This window comes from Girardinichthys multiradiatus, chromosome 7, assembly GCF_021462225.1.
Source record: "Girardinichthys multiradiatus isolate DD_20200921_A chromosome 7, DD_fGirMul_XY1, whole genome shotgun sequence".
Taxonomy (NCBI): Eukaryota; Metazoa; Chordata; class Actinopteri; order Cyprinodontiformes; family Goodeidae; genus Girardinichthys; species Girardinichthys multiradiatus.
Window position 1 is genome coordinate 26,402,708 of NC_061800.1, and position 16,794 is coordinate 26,419,501.

At 39.8% G+C, this 16,794-nt stretch overlaps 1 protein-coding gene across 3 annotated transcripts in view; it reads right to left on the minus strand.

Moving 5' to 3' along the window:
• Positions 1-363: 363 nt before the first annotated feature.
• Positions 364-16,794, minus strand: part of ppp1r9ala (protein phosphatase 1 regulatory subunit 9A-like A) — a 40,459-nt gene continuing 24,028 nt past the window's right edge. Inside the window, exons 9-20 of one of the 3 annotated variants that reach the window (XM_047370712.1) lie at positions 14,884-15,113; positions 14,624-14,720; positions 14,409-14,535; positions 11,185-11,336; positions 10,510-10,834; positions 10,370-10,427; positions 10,217-10,291; positions 7,641-7,836; positions 7,008-7,052; positions 5,327-5,443; positions 3,346-3,534; positions 364-1,682 (exon numbers count right to left, since the gene is read on the minus strand). In XM_047370712.1, coding sequence (XP_047226668.1) covers positions 1,524-1,682; positions 3,346-3,534; positions 5,327-5,443; positions 7,008-7,052; positions 7,641-7,836; positions 10,217-10,291; positions 10,370-10,427; positions 10,510-10,834; positions 11,185-11,336; positions 14,409-14,535; positions 14,624-14,720; positions 14,884-15,113 — 1,770 coding nt within the window. In that variant the 3' untranslated portion in view covers positions 364-1,523. The remainder of the gene's footprint in view (positions 1,683-3,345; positions 3,535-5,326; positions 5,444-7,007; positions 7,053-7,640; positions 7,837-10,216; positions 10,292-10,369; positions 10,428-10,509; positions 10,835-11,184; positions 11,337-14,408; positions 14,536-14,623; positions 14,721-14,883; positions 15,114-16,794) is intronic. The other 2 variants (XM_047370714.1, XM_047370715.1) reach the window with 2 other exon arrangements.

Genomic DNA, 16,794 nt, shown 5'->3' on the forward strand with positions numbered 1-16,794 from the left:
TACAGCCCCGCCCCCTTTAGGTGTTTATCATTTGGACCTAGGATGCTGCGCCATGACGATTCCCGCCTTTTCTGAACAAAAACCCTACAGACGCGGCACTGGAAATCTCTGACCCATGTGCAGAACTATTGCCTGGTACTCGTTTCCATATTTCTGCTTTGTTGGACCATGTAAATATACCTTTCGAATCGGGTTCTGAATCAAATAACGTGACACTTTATGGGTCGATTCTGACCAGATGGTGTCACCATGGTAACTAGATCCAACAGAAGAGGACGTGTCCCTTTAATTGAGGATAACCAGCGGTGTTTGCTGGACGTTTTATTTACAAACAAGCTGTACAAACGCAATAAAAGCCATACGAAGTGATTATTAGTTTATTGATGCTGCTATGTACCAAGATGAGCTTCTCTGAGAGTTCAGAAAACATTTGTTTCCTTCTGGTCCCACATTTCATATTTTGTACAAACATGGAGTTAGGCTCCAGAATAAGTGGAGGCGCTCCTGTTTCGTGGTGAACGTTCATTGTTCAGCCTTGCGTTCGGCTCAACCTTTAGAGTATTTACAGAACATCGTGGTACCTTTAACCCAACGGTCTGAATCAGGCACACAGCATTCAGCAGCATTCATCTGGTCCCTACTTGATAATTTTCTCATCTTTCCTTTCAGCCAAAAACAATATATAGCCCGGCTATTCTACTTAGTAGAAAAATGTAGATAGTATCTAAAAAAAAAAAAAGCAATTTAGGTAAAAATGCAGTTAACAGGCACATGTATAAAACTGATTTATACATTTAAAACCTTGCTGCCGTTTGAAGCTTAAAAGACTAATAGTGCTTTAGTCTGAACTGTACAATAACCGTTCCTGTCAAAACCTGAACACAGACTCAGGCGCAGCACTTCAACAGATATATAAAAGCCACATACATTTGACTTTGTAGGTAAGTTTGTGCATGATCTGCAAGAACTACATTATAATTGAAAACACATTTCAATAATTATTGTTTCAACCTTTTTAGTGGTAAAAATGTTAGAATATCTTATTTTGGTCACTTGCCAAACTTGACGTCCCTCATTGTTAGGTTAAAACGGTTTAAGGTGGAGTTCATGCAAATAGAAAACCGATAAAAGAAACAATCTGAACATAAACCACAACCTCTGGTCCTGTAAGGATGCTTCTAGAACATCACGGTTTGAGAATGAGAAGACCTGTGATCAACTCTGTCCTGTAGAGTCACTGAGGAATGGTTGTCGGTCCAATCACTCGGGCTTAAACTTACATCAGGAGCACATTTGGAGACACGTATTAATTCACTGTGCTCGTCTCCGGACTGCGGAGGAAAAACAGAGAAAAGCCAGAGCACCAGAAGAAAAGCTGCACAGGTAGAAAACTTCACACAGGAAGTTCCCAGCTGCGTTCTCCTGACAGGAACATCATGGAATCAAGACACAGAAAAGGTCTTCATGGTTCTGAATGGAGATGAAACTCGAGTAAAGACTTAAATCAGAGTATGCAGCTCTGATCAGCAGATGGAGTCACCCGGGACCGGCAGTCTCCCACTGCGACGACCTTCCTTCTCCTTTTTCTCCCGCTGTTTTTCCAGCTTCTCCTGGGCCTTCCTCATGTCCTTCAGCTTCTTTTTGATAGTTGAACGGTCGCTTTGACTCGACACACCAAGTGCCTTATGGAAAAAAAAAACAACAAAATGTGCAATTTATTCACAACACAGAGACAAAATAAGAATCCATTACCTGCATGAACTTATAACAGGTATAATCCAATGTTCATGGCAGCTAATTTCCTGTTCTTTCTACACTAAGCCAGTAAAAACCAAACTGAAACCATTAATCAGTACAAGTCCAACCTATGGCCACAAGGGGGCAGCAACTATGAGACCACGGCCTATAAGATGCAGTTGGGCCCAGAAATATTTGGACAGTGACACAATCTTCATTATTTGGGCTCTGCATGCCACCACATTGAATGTGAAACGAAACAACTACAACAGAATTGAAGTGGAGACTTTAAGGTTTAATTCAAGCGGCTGAACAAAAATATGTGATTAAACATGTAGGAATTGTAGCTATTTTTATATAAACGCTTCTCACTTCAGGGGCTCAAAACTAATTGGACAGATAAACATGACCCTAAGTAAGATGTTACTTTTCAATATCCTTTGCAGGCAATGACTGCCTGAGGTCTGGACCTCATGGACATCACCAAACGCTGGGTTTCCTCCTTTGTGATGCCTTGCCAGGCCTTCACTGCAGCTGTCCTCAGTTGTTGCTCGTTTCTGGGTCTTTCTGCCTCAAGTTTTGTCTTAAGCAAGTGAAATGCATACTGATTGACTCGGCCATTGCAGAATATTTCACTACTTTGCTGTAAAAAAACGGGGGTGCTTTTGCAGCATGTTTTGGATCATTGTCCATCTGTACAGTGAAGCGCCGTCCAATCAACTTTGCTGCATTTGGCTGAATCTAAGCAGCAATTATTTCCCAATACATTTCAGAATTCATCCAGCTGCTGCTGTCTTTTGTCACATCGATAAATTCTTATTATTTTTGAGGGCGATTAATAGTTTGCACGTTGTGGTGAATCCTTTGTATTTACTCCCATGAAGTCTTATGGTCGACTTAAGATACTGATACACCTACTTCCTGGAGAGTGTTCTTCACTTGAGGCGATGTTGTGAAGGAGTTTTTCTTCACCATGGAAAGGATTCTGCCATCATCCACCTCTGTTGTCTTCCATGGACGTCCAGGCCTTTTTGAGTTCCCAAGCTCACCAGTTCACTCCTTTCTTCTCAGAATGTACCAAACTTTTGATTTGGCCACTCCTAACATTTCTGCTATTAATCTGATGGATTTCTTCTTTTTTTTTCAGCCTCAGGATGGTCTGTTTCACTTCCATTGAGAGCTTCTTCGACCGCATGTTGTGCGTTCACAGCAACGGCTTCCAAATGCAAACGCCACACCTGGAATCTAACTCCAGACCTTTTAAATGCTTAATTGATGACAAGTTAACGAGGGAAGAGCCCATGCAGCCTTCTGAGTCAATTGTTCAATTACTTTTGGTCCCTTGAAAAAGAGGCGGCTATGTATTAAAGACCTATAATTCCTTAACCCATGCTCCAATTCTGATGTGAATACTCTGAAATTACAACTCTGCACTTTAGGCCCACTATGATTATATAATTGTATCCCGAACATGTTTTCGCAAACAGCTAAAATAACAAAACCTGTGTCACTGTCCAAATATTTCTGGGCCTAACTGTAAATCATATGTTCTCTGGAAAGTGAGAAACATTTATTATTCCTTGGTGTTATGGGAATATTTTGTTGTACCTTCAGTTTGTCACTGTCTAAGTGCATGAGCTGCTGGCCATCGACTCCCTTTGCTGTGAACTCAGGTGTGTACTGGTCCATATTCATGCCCATCAACCAGTGACAGACCTGCTGATTGGTCCACTCGGAGATGGGCCGATTCTGCCACTGATACTCTTTTCCAGCAGGGACGGGTTCATCATCCAAGGTCTGCACAGAAAGCAGAAATTATATAGATGCAAGTAAAAATATACTTCCTGCATCTTTTGATCCACTGCTCATGTTTCCACTCTAAAAGTTTTAATACATTTAAATGTATTTGAAAGTTGGGCACCTGGTGGCTGTCAGCACTGTTTTTGTTTCTGTTACTTATAAGATTTCCCTTATATAACAAAAATGTCAGAAAATTGTTGTAAGAGTTACAACTCCAGTCAGAAGTTTGCATACACTCATCATAGACATTAATCTTAAAATATTTTAGGCTTTTAATGATTTTTTTTTCAGGGATTTTGTTTCCTGGGGTAGAACATTTATAGACCATACAACTACAATGAAGTTTAACAAGAACTGGGTGTCCAGGTTTAAATTCATTGTGGGTTTTCTCTAATCCAAACAGGATTCAATTTAGACAAACACGCAGGTTTCGTTGTGTGTTTGGGATCATCGTGCTGTTAGGAAAAACAATGGTGTTCACATTTGAACTATTTGACCCCAAATTTCAGCATCAGATGAAAGAAGATTAGCCAAGATGTTGAAGAACAACCCAGGATTCACTGAGGCTCAAGCCATCATAAACTGGAAACTACTGGAAAATAATCGGAGAGAACGACAACTGAGAAAACATCAACACCTTTGAATTTGCAGCTAATTTATGTTTTTTGGCTAAGAGAACATGTGAGGCTTTTATACATAACACCAACTGTCAAGCATGGTGGTGGCAGCATCATGCTGTGGGGTTGTTTTGCATGCAGTGATATGTGTACGTTGCACAAAGTGGAAGGACCAATGAAAACAGAGGACTGCCTTCAAATTATTCAACTTCAAAAGCCTGAGGAGTAAAACTTGGGGCCAAACTGGTTGTTCCAACAGGACAGGATGCTAACCAGTTTAAATGATCTCCAACCATTTCTGATGAGGGCTTAAATATTCAGTCAAATTAATACCAGTTTGTTGATGGTTAGAGAAAAAAAAAAGGTGCAGTTTCTCTGTAACTAAGATGAATTTAACTAAATAAAAGAGAGGGTTTGTGCAAAGCATATTTCAGTCTGTGTGGATTAGATAATAAAATCTACAGTACACCAATACTTGTGCATCTAATTCATGTCTCTAAAGTTCATAGAAGTAGTGTGTTGTATCAAAAAACTCCCAAATCAGTATAATTTCCATGGTGATGCTGAGTGTATGTAAACGTCTGATCTAAATTGTAAAACTGTTGGTTCAGTTCAGCAGCTGCAGGATATTTATGTGGGAGTGCTGATCCGTGGTAACAACACACACCAAGGTGGACAACAAGACATTTAAATATGCTGAGAAGACACAATAAAATCTTTACCTTTCTACTGGGACAAAACTGATGCAAAGCAAATTTGAACTTGCCTCAAGCTATTATAAATGTAAACTACAACGTACAAAAGCTGGTAAACATTCCCCAAGCTAGCACACAGAAAAACAAGCGTGCATTTATTAAAAAAACAAATGTTTTTCACACTGAGCTGCAGAGACAAACTACAGGAAAACAGCCGTGCTGAAAGCGCAAATATGCACCATCAAAATCATAGCTAACTTAAGAAAAAGCTAAGCCACATGACTTGCTGCGACACAAAACAAACCGGCTTTAACACACAAACATGCAGCGCTCACATTGTCTCTGTCCATTCATGGTTTAATCTGTGCTATGAAAGGGGGCGAGGCTCAAAGGGCATGCTTGAGAATGTCCCCTTTCAGATGCATCAAGGCGTCCCCCACACAGCTTTTGTGACCGCACAACAAGGAGAGCACTCACCTCGCTGGAAGAGAAGATTAAAGTGTGTGAGCGCCCAGACAGATTGGGTTCAGCGACTAACCCAGAGATGTCTGAACTGGGACTGGCAGGGCTACAATCATCTATGACTGAAAAACTCTGGAACAATGGGAAAGAAGGAGCGCATTTACTAAAGTAACATCACCAAACACCAGTTTCTGTTCTCTACGAGGCAGACAAATACAACAGCATGACGGCTGAGGGGACTCAAACATGTTCATATAGGATTACAACTGATTGCAGTGGTGGCAGTTAATGCTGATTATGTAGCAAAGATATGACTGTGACTTTAAACATGTGAAAGAAGGAAAGATCAGAATCTACGGAGCACAAACATCCATCACCAAAACTACACGATGATCCGCTAAACTACAAGGAGGCTATTCCTAATGAGAGCCTACCGGAAAAAGACTACATCCAGGTATGAGGTAATGTTTTCTCTCAAGGTAATTCAACAGCAGGGATTTGATTTCATAAATGTTTGTAATTTTGATTTGTTGCGTTGTGTCTTGTAAAAGTATTTACACCTCTTCAATTTTTTCTACATGTTGTCCTGCTGCAACCTCTAACCTTTATGCGCCTCATTTGCATTTTATGTGATCGAACATCACAAAGCAGCGCATTACTGTAAAGCAGCAAAATCACACATAGTTTTTATTTGTTTTTCTACAAATAAAAATCTAAAAAAAGTGTGCTGTGCATTTATATTTCCTCCCTGAAACAATACTTTGTAGAACAACCTTCACTGCAATTACAGCTGCAAGTCTTCTGGGGGCATTTCTTCAGCTCTGCACGTCTGGAGATTAAAATGTTTGCAGATGTTTTGATAAATAGGTCAAGTGGAGACACAGTTGATAAAGAACATCTGTATTAAGCCTCAACAGATTTAGGACCAGACTTTGACTGGGCCATTTCCCTTTTTTCAGTGGTTATAGAAACTGCAAACAGGACTTCTTATTGCTTTCTTACATGAAACTGTTAACTAATTTTACACAACAGCTGTATCTGTAGTGAGACTAAATTAAACACGGGTGGACTCTATTGACCAATGAGGTGTCTTCTAAAGGCAATTAGCTGCCCTGGATTTATTTAGAGGCTGCAGAGTTCAGGGTGTTGAATACAACTGATGCCACACTAACTGAATATAAAGAAATGGGGAAAAGAAAAAAAAAAAAGATTAAAGGGGTGTGAATACTTTTGCAAAGTACTGCAAGTCTTCTTCTCAGACAGCAAGGGACGAGGGGACATAAAATTCAAGCTACAAGACCAGAGTAGATTAATAAGCCGTTTGATTTCATGAAAGTGACTCATTAGAAAAATAAATGCATAAAAACAATTGGCACACACCAAGTTAGTGAGAAAGCAAACGTGTTATATTTATTTACACATAAAGCTCTAAAAGCATTGTCCAATTAGTCTTCTCAAGTCTGGAAAATCCCTGTTTTCAACAAGTCTGAAGTCTTTCTTAAAATAAATACAAGAAGGGAAAAGGGACTAAATTAGATGTTAAAACTTTACCACATACCCGCTACACAACAAGCAGTGAATTATTCCAGGGATGTGTTCTACGTGAGAAGGTAAAAATCCAGGACTGAGTCTGTTAGTAATACTCTACTGTGTGATTTAGAGTCAAAGGAATAAACAATAAATGCGTATACTGTACCAAATCTAAAGAGCGACTGAATAAAGAGGACCAGGAGAGATTTGTCTGTTTAAAGGAAACATGGTCAACAGAGATTCATCAGAAAGTAAAGCAGTAACGTGGAATAAAAAACAGCCACACAATCCAAGTCATCGCTCAGTTATTTACGGTTACAGTTTCAGCTCATGTCTTGAACCCATTAGAAGAGAATGGTGGGAACAGCAGAGCACCGAAACCTGCATGACTGTCAGGCTTTCCACTCAGTGGATTAGTTGTAATACTTCTAATACAGACAGCTTGATGATGGAAGGACTTTTTTCCCTCAGTTAACTGTGTAACAAAAGTTGAAACATTAATTATTATCTGTACAGAGCGCCATGTACTGGAAAAGCGCCACAGGACCCAACCAGAACAGTGTTACCAAAGTCTTCACTGTCTTCTCTGAGAGATCCAAACATTTCGCCTTAGGGGGTGCAGACTGTTTGGAGTGGCAGGAAACAGGAAGTAATCCTGGCATTATCAGCTGGGATAGCGTTACACACAATATTTAGACACTAAAAGACTAGAAGAGGACCACTCTTCAAGATAAGGATAAAATATAATAAATTGCAGTGACTAAAATGTATCTAAATGAATTTACAAACAGTTGTTTACCTTATTTTTGCGATCCTGGCTTTGCTCACTGCTGGTTTCATTTGCAGTGTATGGCAGGCTGCTGCTGGAGGAGGACGGCTCTCTGTCCCTCTCCTTGTCTCCAAACCAGGAGAACGGCATACAAGTGGGGACAGAGGTCATGGACTCAGCAGGAGACAGGTTCCCTCCAGATTCCTCCAGTAACTCCGCAGACCCCCTGGATGTCAGATTAGCAGTGAGATACAGGTGTAGGTGCCAAGGGTTATGCTAATCTGGCATCAAGAATGACAGAAGCTACAATCTTTTGGTGCACTGAAAGCCTCCTTATTCAGATGCTTTAGCAACAACCCTGACACAAAGTCCCCTCATGTCTGCAGCAAGGCTGTCGTTGATAATTTCAGTAATTCAATTCAACAAGTGAAACTCGTACGGCATAGATCGATGCTGCACAGAGTGACATACTTCAAGTGTTTATTTCTGATCATTTTGACAATTTTAGTTTGAAACTCATAAGACTTAAATTTTTTTTATTTTTTCGACCAATTAAAGATTTTGCTCACTGAAAGTCCATTAACTGTATACTGTATGCATTCAATACTTGGCCAGGGCTCCTTTTGCATAAATTCCCGCATCAATGTGGTGATGGCGTGAAGGGCGGTCAGCCTTTGGCTTTTCTCAGATGTTAAGGCGGCGCAGCTTGCTTTAATTGGCACCTTTAGCTCATCTGCATCATTGGATCTGGTGTTCTTCTCTGGTCATCTTCTTCCCAACAATGCTCCACAGGTTCTGAGGGGGTTTAGGTCAGGGGAGTTTGCTGATGCCACAGTCATTAAACCAGGTTTTGGTACTTCTGGCAGTGTTGGCAGGTGGAAAATGAACTCAGCATCTCCATAAAGCTTCTCAGCTTTGGGCTTGTTAAAACAGAGTGGACCAACACTGGCTTTCCAAATCATCAATGACTGAAAACTTTTGTACCTCTCCTCCAAACTTCTAAATGGGCTTGGCTTCACAATCCTCTCAGGACTGTGGTTATCCCTGTAGCTTGTGCACCTTTTTCCTTCCACTGAACTTTCTATTAATATTGCTTGGCTACAACACTGAACAGCCAACTTCTTTAACTTCTTACCCTTTGCAGCTTACCTCTCTTTTTAGGAGATGTGAACTGAGGCTCTAAAACAATCAGTAAAGTATTTCACTGGGATACTATTGTTGAAACCTTCTATGAAGATAAAGATTAAGATTAAACAAATTTTCCAGACACTTCCTTTCTTTACCATTACACGATATCCCTGACACAGTCCCTGAGCCCTAGCATCTCAGTCGCAATATATATATATATATATATACAGGGGTTGGACAATGAAACTGAAACATCTGTCATTTTAGTGTGGGAGGTTTCATGGCTAAATTGGACCAGCCTGGTAGCCAGTCTTCATTGATTGCACATTGCACCAGTAAGAGCAGAGTATGAAGGTTCAACTAGCAGGGTAAGAGCACAGTTTTGCTCAAAATATTGAAATGCACACAACATTATGGGTGACATACCAGAGTTCAAAAGAGGACAGATTGTTGGTGCACGTCTTGCTGGCACATCTGTGACCAAGACAGCAAGTCTTTGTGATGTATGAAGAGCCACGGTATCCAGGGTAATGTCAGCATACCAATCCCTCTGACCACTGTGCAGGACTTGTATATGTCATTCCCAAGAGGAATTGACACTTTATTGGCCGCAAAAGGAGGCCCTACACCATACTAATAAATTACTGTGGTCTAAAACCAGGTGTTTCAGTTTCATTGTCCAACCCCTGTATGTGTGTGTATATATATATATATATATTTATTAGAAAAACATGCAATATGTAACAATGCGACTTGAAATAAACAAGCACATAATTGAACGTTGTTAATGTCTTTCTGTTCTGGGTTTATAACAAACACAAGCGTCATAATGAGTAGTCTTGTCCAGCTACTGAAAATATTTAATTCATCATTTGCGTTAAGTTGACATGGTTTTATTAAAAAGTGTATTCTGGTCAGTTTCTAATGTTCTGGCAATGAAACAACTTATCGTTATCGTTTCTAGAGGACTTCACCACCTCTTTTACCTTATAATGCTGCATTAAGTGTCACCAGTACTCTAGGAGCAGAGAGCCTGGATGCATGGTACCTACATAATTACTAACATTTATTACAATCCAGCCAATTCTTTGATAAGCATATTGTGTACAGTTATATGACAATAAATTAGTGACATATTGTGCAGTTCTAATGACTATAACATAGCTTTTCTTGTTAAAACGCCTTTTCATTGCTTTTATGTAATATTGTAATTTGATGAGTACCGGTAGCTTAATTTAGGGTTTTTATTAACAGTAAGCAAGGATCATCTAAATGAACAGAAATAAATGCTTGAACCTTATCACTTTGTGTGTAATGACTAAATAATATATGATTTATACATTTGGAAATATATTAAAGAAAGAAATGAAGTTTTCATTGATATTTTACTCTGATGCATCTGAATGAATTAGGATGTTAGGTACAAATTAGAAAACATCTTGATATTAAGAAAACTTTTAATATTGGCTAAAAAGTACCTGCTGTCCAGAGAAGATCTCAGCACCTCTTTTTCTTTGTCCTTTTTCCCTTTGCCACCAGACTTCCGAAGGCCTCTGTTTTGATCATCAGGGATATTCATTTAAAATAAAAAACTTGGCTATAAATGCTTTGTGAATCACTAGAGTACTTGCCCAAAATCTGGAAATCGTCTTTTAGGTTTTGCTGCTGTAGAAGGCTCACTGAGCTCCTCTGTAACAAAGCACGGATTAACAGCCTCAGCAAGAAGAAAAAGCCTTTTCTATTGCAGGTACCAAATGTGTTTCTTGTCTACCTTTGAGCTCCTTCCCTTTGCCTTTAGATTCCCTTTTCTTAACATTGCGCATGAAACCAGAGGGAGAATGTGGTGAGGAAGTGTGTTTTGGAGAAGACAATGAAGGGCTGCTGCTGCTTTCAACACTGTCCCCCGGTGACGGCGACAAAGATGGGCTGCTGGAAAGCTCTGCTTTGCTCTTGGAAGAATCTCGAGTCTCGCCCGGATCGTCTTTCTGTCCGTTTGCAGGATAGCAGACGTTGACAGGGAGGGTCAGGCTCTCCTGCAATGACGGCTGCCTCCCGGTAGATTCCTGCTCCTCCTGCTCGTCCTCTTCTTCAGTTTCCTGTAGGGATCAAGCTAATTATTTACAAGGACAATACAAGGAAGAGAGGATACAAGCTATTTATGTAGCAGAAAGCTCTGGTTAGCCTTGCTTCGATATGATCCTGTTGCACTATTGTCTTCAAGCTAAATTAAGAAATGGGTTCTAGTGTGTTACAGAACCTGCTGGTTTATTTGGAGAAATATGATCAAATCTGCAAATCAGACGCAGTGTTTTCACTTAAGGTTCCAACACAAACTCCCACCTTCACTGTGAGTGTGCTGCTCATGCTGAGCTCTTCTATAGATGGGAGGCATTTTACACTTTGGCCTTGAGCTGGGAAAACCTGGAATAATGGAACAGTTACAGACCTGAGAATGATGAGAGGCGCCAGCGAAGCTTTCCTTCAGTTTGTTGCGAGATGGAGCCTGACGCTTGCTCATCTGAGCCAACCGGCATTTTGCCCTCTGAGCACTGGTGTCCAACCGCGTCGTTTCAGGCACCAGTTCAGTCCAGTCTTGTTCTACAACAGTAAAAACATACTGTGCCGTTAAAGTGTTTTGCCTCTTTACAGATTTCTTCAGATTTTTTTTTTTGATCCTTTAATCCTATTTTTCAGACCAAACAAAAAAATATTTTAAAAGATAATTTTATTCATCAAATCTATTTGTAGCCAAAAAGCTGTAGTTTCATCCCATCTGAAGAAAGGACTTGCATTCATCCATACTTCTCACATCAGTTCTTGGCACCTGAAAGTGCTGTCATAACTTTAATTTAATACATTTTAACTCTTAAATTTTAATTCTTTCTGAGAATCAACAATTTGTTTGCCTCCAAGTCCACACTACTTTTTTATGATTTTGGTCCTTGTAGATTTTTGTGGAATTATTTTATTTCTGATCGCAAAGTAAAATAAAATAAAATAAATAAAAAGCTATGTTGGATTCAACTGCAGGTGCCCTCCACATTTAGTGGCACCAGTTGTTAAAGAAAAGCTTTAAATTTAAGCAATCATTAACAGCAAGAAGCATAACCTTACACTGAAAGATTTCAGAAAACTCCAACATTCAGTTTGAGAACAATTATTCAGAGGGGTAAAACAAAAATCTTGCATTAATAAACATTTTACAAAATCATTGGTGCCACACTTTATAGCACCCAGGATAATCTGTATAAAATTAAAAGAACTAAAGAATGTTTTATGTACACTTTAAATTTCCAAGGTTTTTTAATATAGCGTGACACAAAGCCTCATTTCTCTGAGTCAATTTGCAAAACGGGAAAGACATGAGAACAGGCATCTAGCTTTAGCACATGTGTGTTAAGCCTTCATAAGTTAATAAGTGCCTACAGAAATGTAGCTACTTGCCTAAGCATGCGCATATCTACAGTTGGAGCAATAATTTTAAAGTTTAAAAAACTGGAACTGTGCAAACTGGAGCCATGTTTATTTTGCCATCATTCACAGCGGCAGAACCTCAGCGAATTCAATGGAGCTAGATCGCACTACGACAATAAATTATAGATCTACTTTAGGGGAATTTTATACATCTTCACCTGAGGTGCCAATTATTGTGCAGGACCCTGCATCTTTCTATTCCAGTGCCGTCAAAGGTACAAGGTAGATCAGACAGACTGTAGAAGCGGTGTTTTGCTTCTCTGAGACCATCGTCACTGAGATGAAGATGGTCTTAGACAACAGCTGCATGAAGTCACAAAATGTGTTAAAATGTACACGTTTCAGTAGATTGTATAGTTTGTTTCCAGGAACAAAGATGTGGTGAGAGAATTAAGAGATCTACATTTTCCTGCAATGTTTCAGTCGTTCCATGTCTAAAACCGAGATCTTTCCATCTTTAACACAGGATCTCTCTTAACTACAGCAGCTACTGAAGAGTATCGTTTCTCCTGAGTTTACTGAAGCTGAATAAATGAAAAGGGATTAAATGTTTAAAAAGAACAAAACGTATAAAAGCATATCTTGCTAAAAACTTAAATGATTCTATCAGTTACTGAGTGGATATAAAGAGATCACTGAAAACTTTTTCATTTAGCTTTTATTTAACCGGGAAAGAGCTTATTGAGTTTAAAAACCTCCTTTTCAAAAGTTCCCTGGAAACAGCCAACAAGGAATGGAAAACATGTGGGAAATGGTAATCTCTTAAATGTCGTCTAAAACACAGCACCTCCCTCCCTGAGCAGGTTGACGTTTCTTCCCCATAATTCTGTTTTACTTTAGTTCCCGAGCTTTAAAAGTTCAAAAAGACTTCCTAAAACCCCCGGGACCCCAGAAGAGGCTCCTGCTGCTTAAGGCTATCAAATAAAAAGCAACATCAACGCTATTAACAAGAGTTAATCAAGTGTCTGGGTTTAAATCCCTTCTGAACTACAAGCACTGGGTCAGCTGAGTCCAGTTCACATCAAGACAACAGTCCCACACAAGTTTAAAGCTACAGAGGCAGCTGGCTCAAAATGGCTCAAAACTACAATAACACATTGACCCTAGTTAGTCTGGGCCTCAGGATAAAAGTGTCACAGTTATACTTTAAACAAAACAGACTGTAGATAAATCTGTGTTGTACATATGAAACACATGTGCTTTAGGGCTGGGGTCTCTTTGAAGCTAACGCTGAAACTGAAGCTGTTCAACCCCAGCTGGGAGCAAAAATCAATTGACGTGTTTGTTTACAATGTGAATGGGTCAGTCCACAGACAACTGCTACGCCAGGTGATCCTGTGAAGAAAGCCAGGGCCCAACACCACCAACTATTGTTCATACCCCAGGCAGATTTAGGTTAAAAAGTAATTCCACCAACGTGTTTCTTCTGACTTGGAAGTAATATTAACCTTATAGAGCGGCCCGGACAGAGTTCTGACTTAAATCTGATAGAGCTATAGATTAGGGTGATGACACGGAGGTTACCCAAAACGCGGGTCTGCTGTTCCAAGAAGGGTTTGACTGCTGTAAACCCAATAAAGATTTCTCCACTGATTACTGAGAGGTGTATAAATCATCTCTGATGTGGTAAATCTAATAAGAAAACCTAACTAAAAACAAAAGTGATTCTCCTTTTACATTGTGTTGTTTTCTTTGCAGAGATGCTCGTCTCATTTTCTATCAGAAACAAAGTTTGTTGAGGGGAAAAAATATTTAAATCTAAATCTGCCAGGGGTATGAATAATTCTGGACTCAACTGTACCAGTAACTGTGGAAAAACACTGGACCTTGTGAGCCATGCTCAACAATGTAAACTATGAAGCCTAAAGATCTTGCGCCAACCTCCTGTTATAATATTTAATGCGTTCATGGAAATGAACCAGATTAGCTAAGTATGGGCACATGTTAATGCTTAAACCTGTTAGGAATGGTCAGCTTTAGACTTTGCCACAAGCTACAAACTGACCGGACCGTTTCCTTGGGTTTGTCACAGATAAAAACCCCGGAGCTTTAAATGTGGAATCTGGAGACTATTGCATTGCTAGCCATGCAGCCATGAGATCAACTGCTTTTGCTGAATGCCTTCAAGTGTATATAAAAAAATGCATTGCTATGATAACAAGAGTTTAACATTTTTATCTTAGTGTGCCACTGTACCTAGCAGTGAGTCAACAGATTGTGAGTTGTTGACCGAGTCTTGGCTGCTCAGTCTTTCTTCAGCAGCAGAGCCCAGACCGCCCTGACATTCCACAGCTGAAGCACCTCTAGACTCCAGGTCAGCAATCTGTGGACCAAAAACAGTCACAGTCATGCTTATTTCAATGACAGCAGCAGGTTAACTTAAGCATTCACTCACTGATCTGGGACCTTACCCTGTTCTGCAGGATCTCCAGCTGCTCCTTGTACCACTTGTCTTTTTCATCTAGAATCTTTTTCAGGTCCTCCTCTTTCTTCACGAAATCTATCTCTCTGTTGGGGATATGGAAAATGAGGCTCCCAGAAGACATTCATTTTATAAACATAGTGAGTTTTAACTGATTGTAAAAACCACCAAAATTCAACAATGTCTGTTCTTAAAAAAACAAAACAAATCTAACCTCAGATGTCAGCAGATAAAAGAACTTCAACTCACTTTTGCTGGTAGTCCTTGATCAGCTTCTTGGCCTTGTTGTACTTCTTGTCCAAGGCCTCATACTGAGCCTGATTCTCGGCTAATTGTTCGTTCACACTCTTGCACACAGCCTGGGCTTCCAGCCAGTAATTCTCCAGCTTTACAATTTTGTCGTTGCTCTCCTCAATTTTTTGCTCCAGTGCAGATTCCCTTTCTTTCCGCAAAGATTTGTCCTCCTCTGATTTCTTTAGCTGCGACAAGAAACACAACCTTTTACAAAGGCTTTTCAGAAACTTTTTTGTCGTTGTTGGTAGACTTCTATTTGTGAGGCACACTGTGCGTCGCGTCGGCTGTTAAATGCTTTCATATAGATTATAAATGAAACAATTATTTGCAAAGAAATAATAAAGGCTCATCTACCGACTAGAGCCTCTACATCCAGCACCTTGTGAAAGTATTCATATAACCTGAACCTGTCCACATTTTGTCACATTACAACCAAAACCATCCAGGTATTTTTTGGGGATTTTATTATAGACCAAAACAAAGTAGAGCATATCATATTGAATACTGTTATATTTGCCAGCTGCAGTGACATGGCTACCCTACTAACCAGACAGGCAACGAGAGGAATAATCAGAGAAGCAGCCAAAGCGTCTATGGTAACTCTGCAGGAGATGCAGAGATCCATGACTCAGGTGGAAGAATCGGTCAACAGGACAACTATTAGCTGTGCACCAATCTGACCTTTATGCGAAAGTGATGTTGGGACCACAGCCAAGGTTAAAACATGAAGTCCGATACAGACTTTTCTAGATCTTTCAAAATAAATTGCATTAACCTACTTCCGGCATAGCCAGGGAAAGGAGTACTTCCCATGATGCCACTGTCTGTATAAAAGCACCCCCTTTCCAAGGAATCGATCTCTTCTAAGCGGGTCACCCAGGGGCCTGGACAGAGAGACACAGCGCGCTAATGTCTCTTTGCAGGCAAACAGACATAAACTCTTCAAACTGGATCCAAGAGAGTCATACGACCATCAATCATATGCACTAAGTTAATTCTACAGATCAAACTGTGTTATAGAGAGTTCCCAACAGAGACCATGTCTCTAAAACGCCGAGTGAAGCAGTTTCCCGGTCTGAAAGGAGGACAACAGGGACCGCATCACCGTGGTTACCGTAGCAACTATGCAGTTGGCTGGCCGACAGAACGAGCCGCCCAGCCACAGCTACAGAAGTTAGCTGTAGCTAACCTTTTGTTCACAGAGCTTCTTCAAACTTTGTTGTCGCCCAGCCACTTTTCCTCAGCACGGTTCACATACGAGGTTAGGGTTTGGGCAGAGAGATAGAAGTGATTTAGACTGAAATGATCCAAACGTTTTTCATTTTATGAAGTTTGGTTTTGTTTGTGTTGAACTCAGTTATCTTGGTGCTATCAGGCTATCTGCAGCACACGTGCTCAGTTTTGTGTTCGGTGTTTGCGTTTTAAAAGTTAAGACAAACTTTATTTAAAGGGTGATTTTAAACACAGAAGATTGATCATAACACGCCGTCCGCGCTTATGCATTTTAACCCTTTTATTAACTCTGGTATTTTAAAGGTATGCGTTTGATTCTGATGCTAAGCTATAAGCTTCTTTTGTTAGCTTTAACTGCTAACAGCTAAGAACACGTGCTTGCATACATAAGTCCATTTCTCCAGAAAGATTTAACTCTTTTTCAAAATATTTCCTTAAATATTTTACTATTTCCTTAATATTTCTTTAATTATTATTTTAATAAATAAAGGAAGCTAATTAAACACCGTTGAGAATTAGTCATCCAGAAGGTTGGTTTTATTCAGCAGATCATTCTTAAAACATTATTTTATTAAAATATTATTTTATCTGATCTTGCATTGTGAAGGGTTGTCTAAACGTTTGCTGATTATT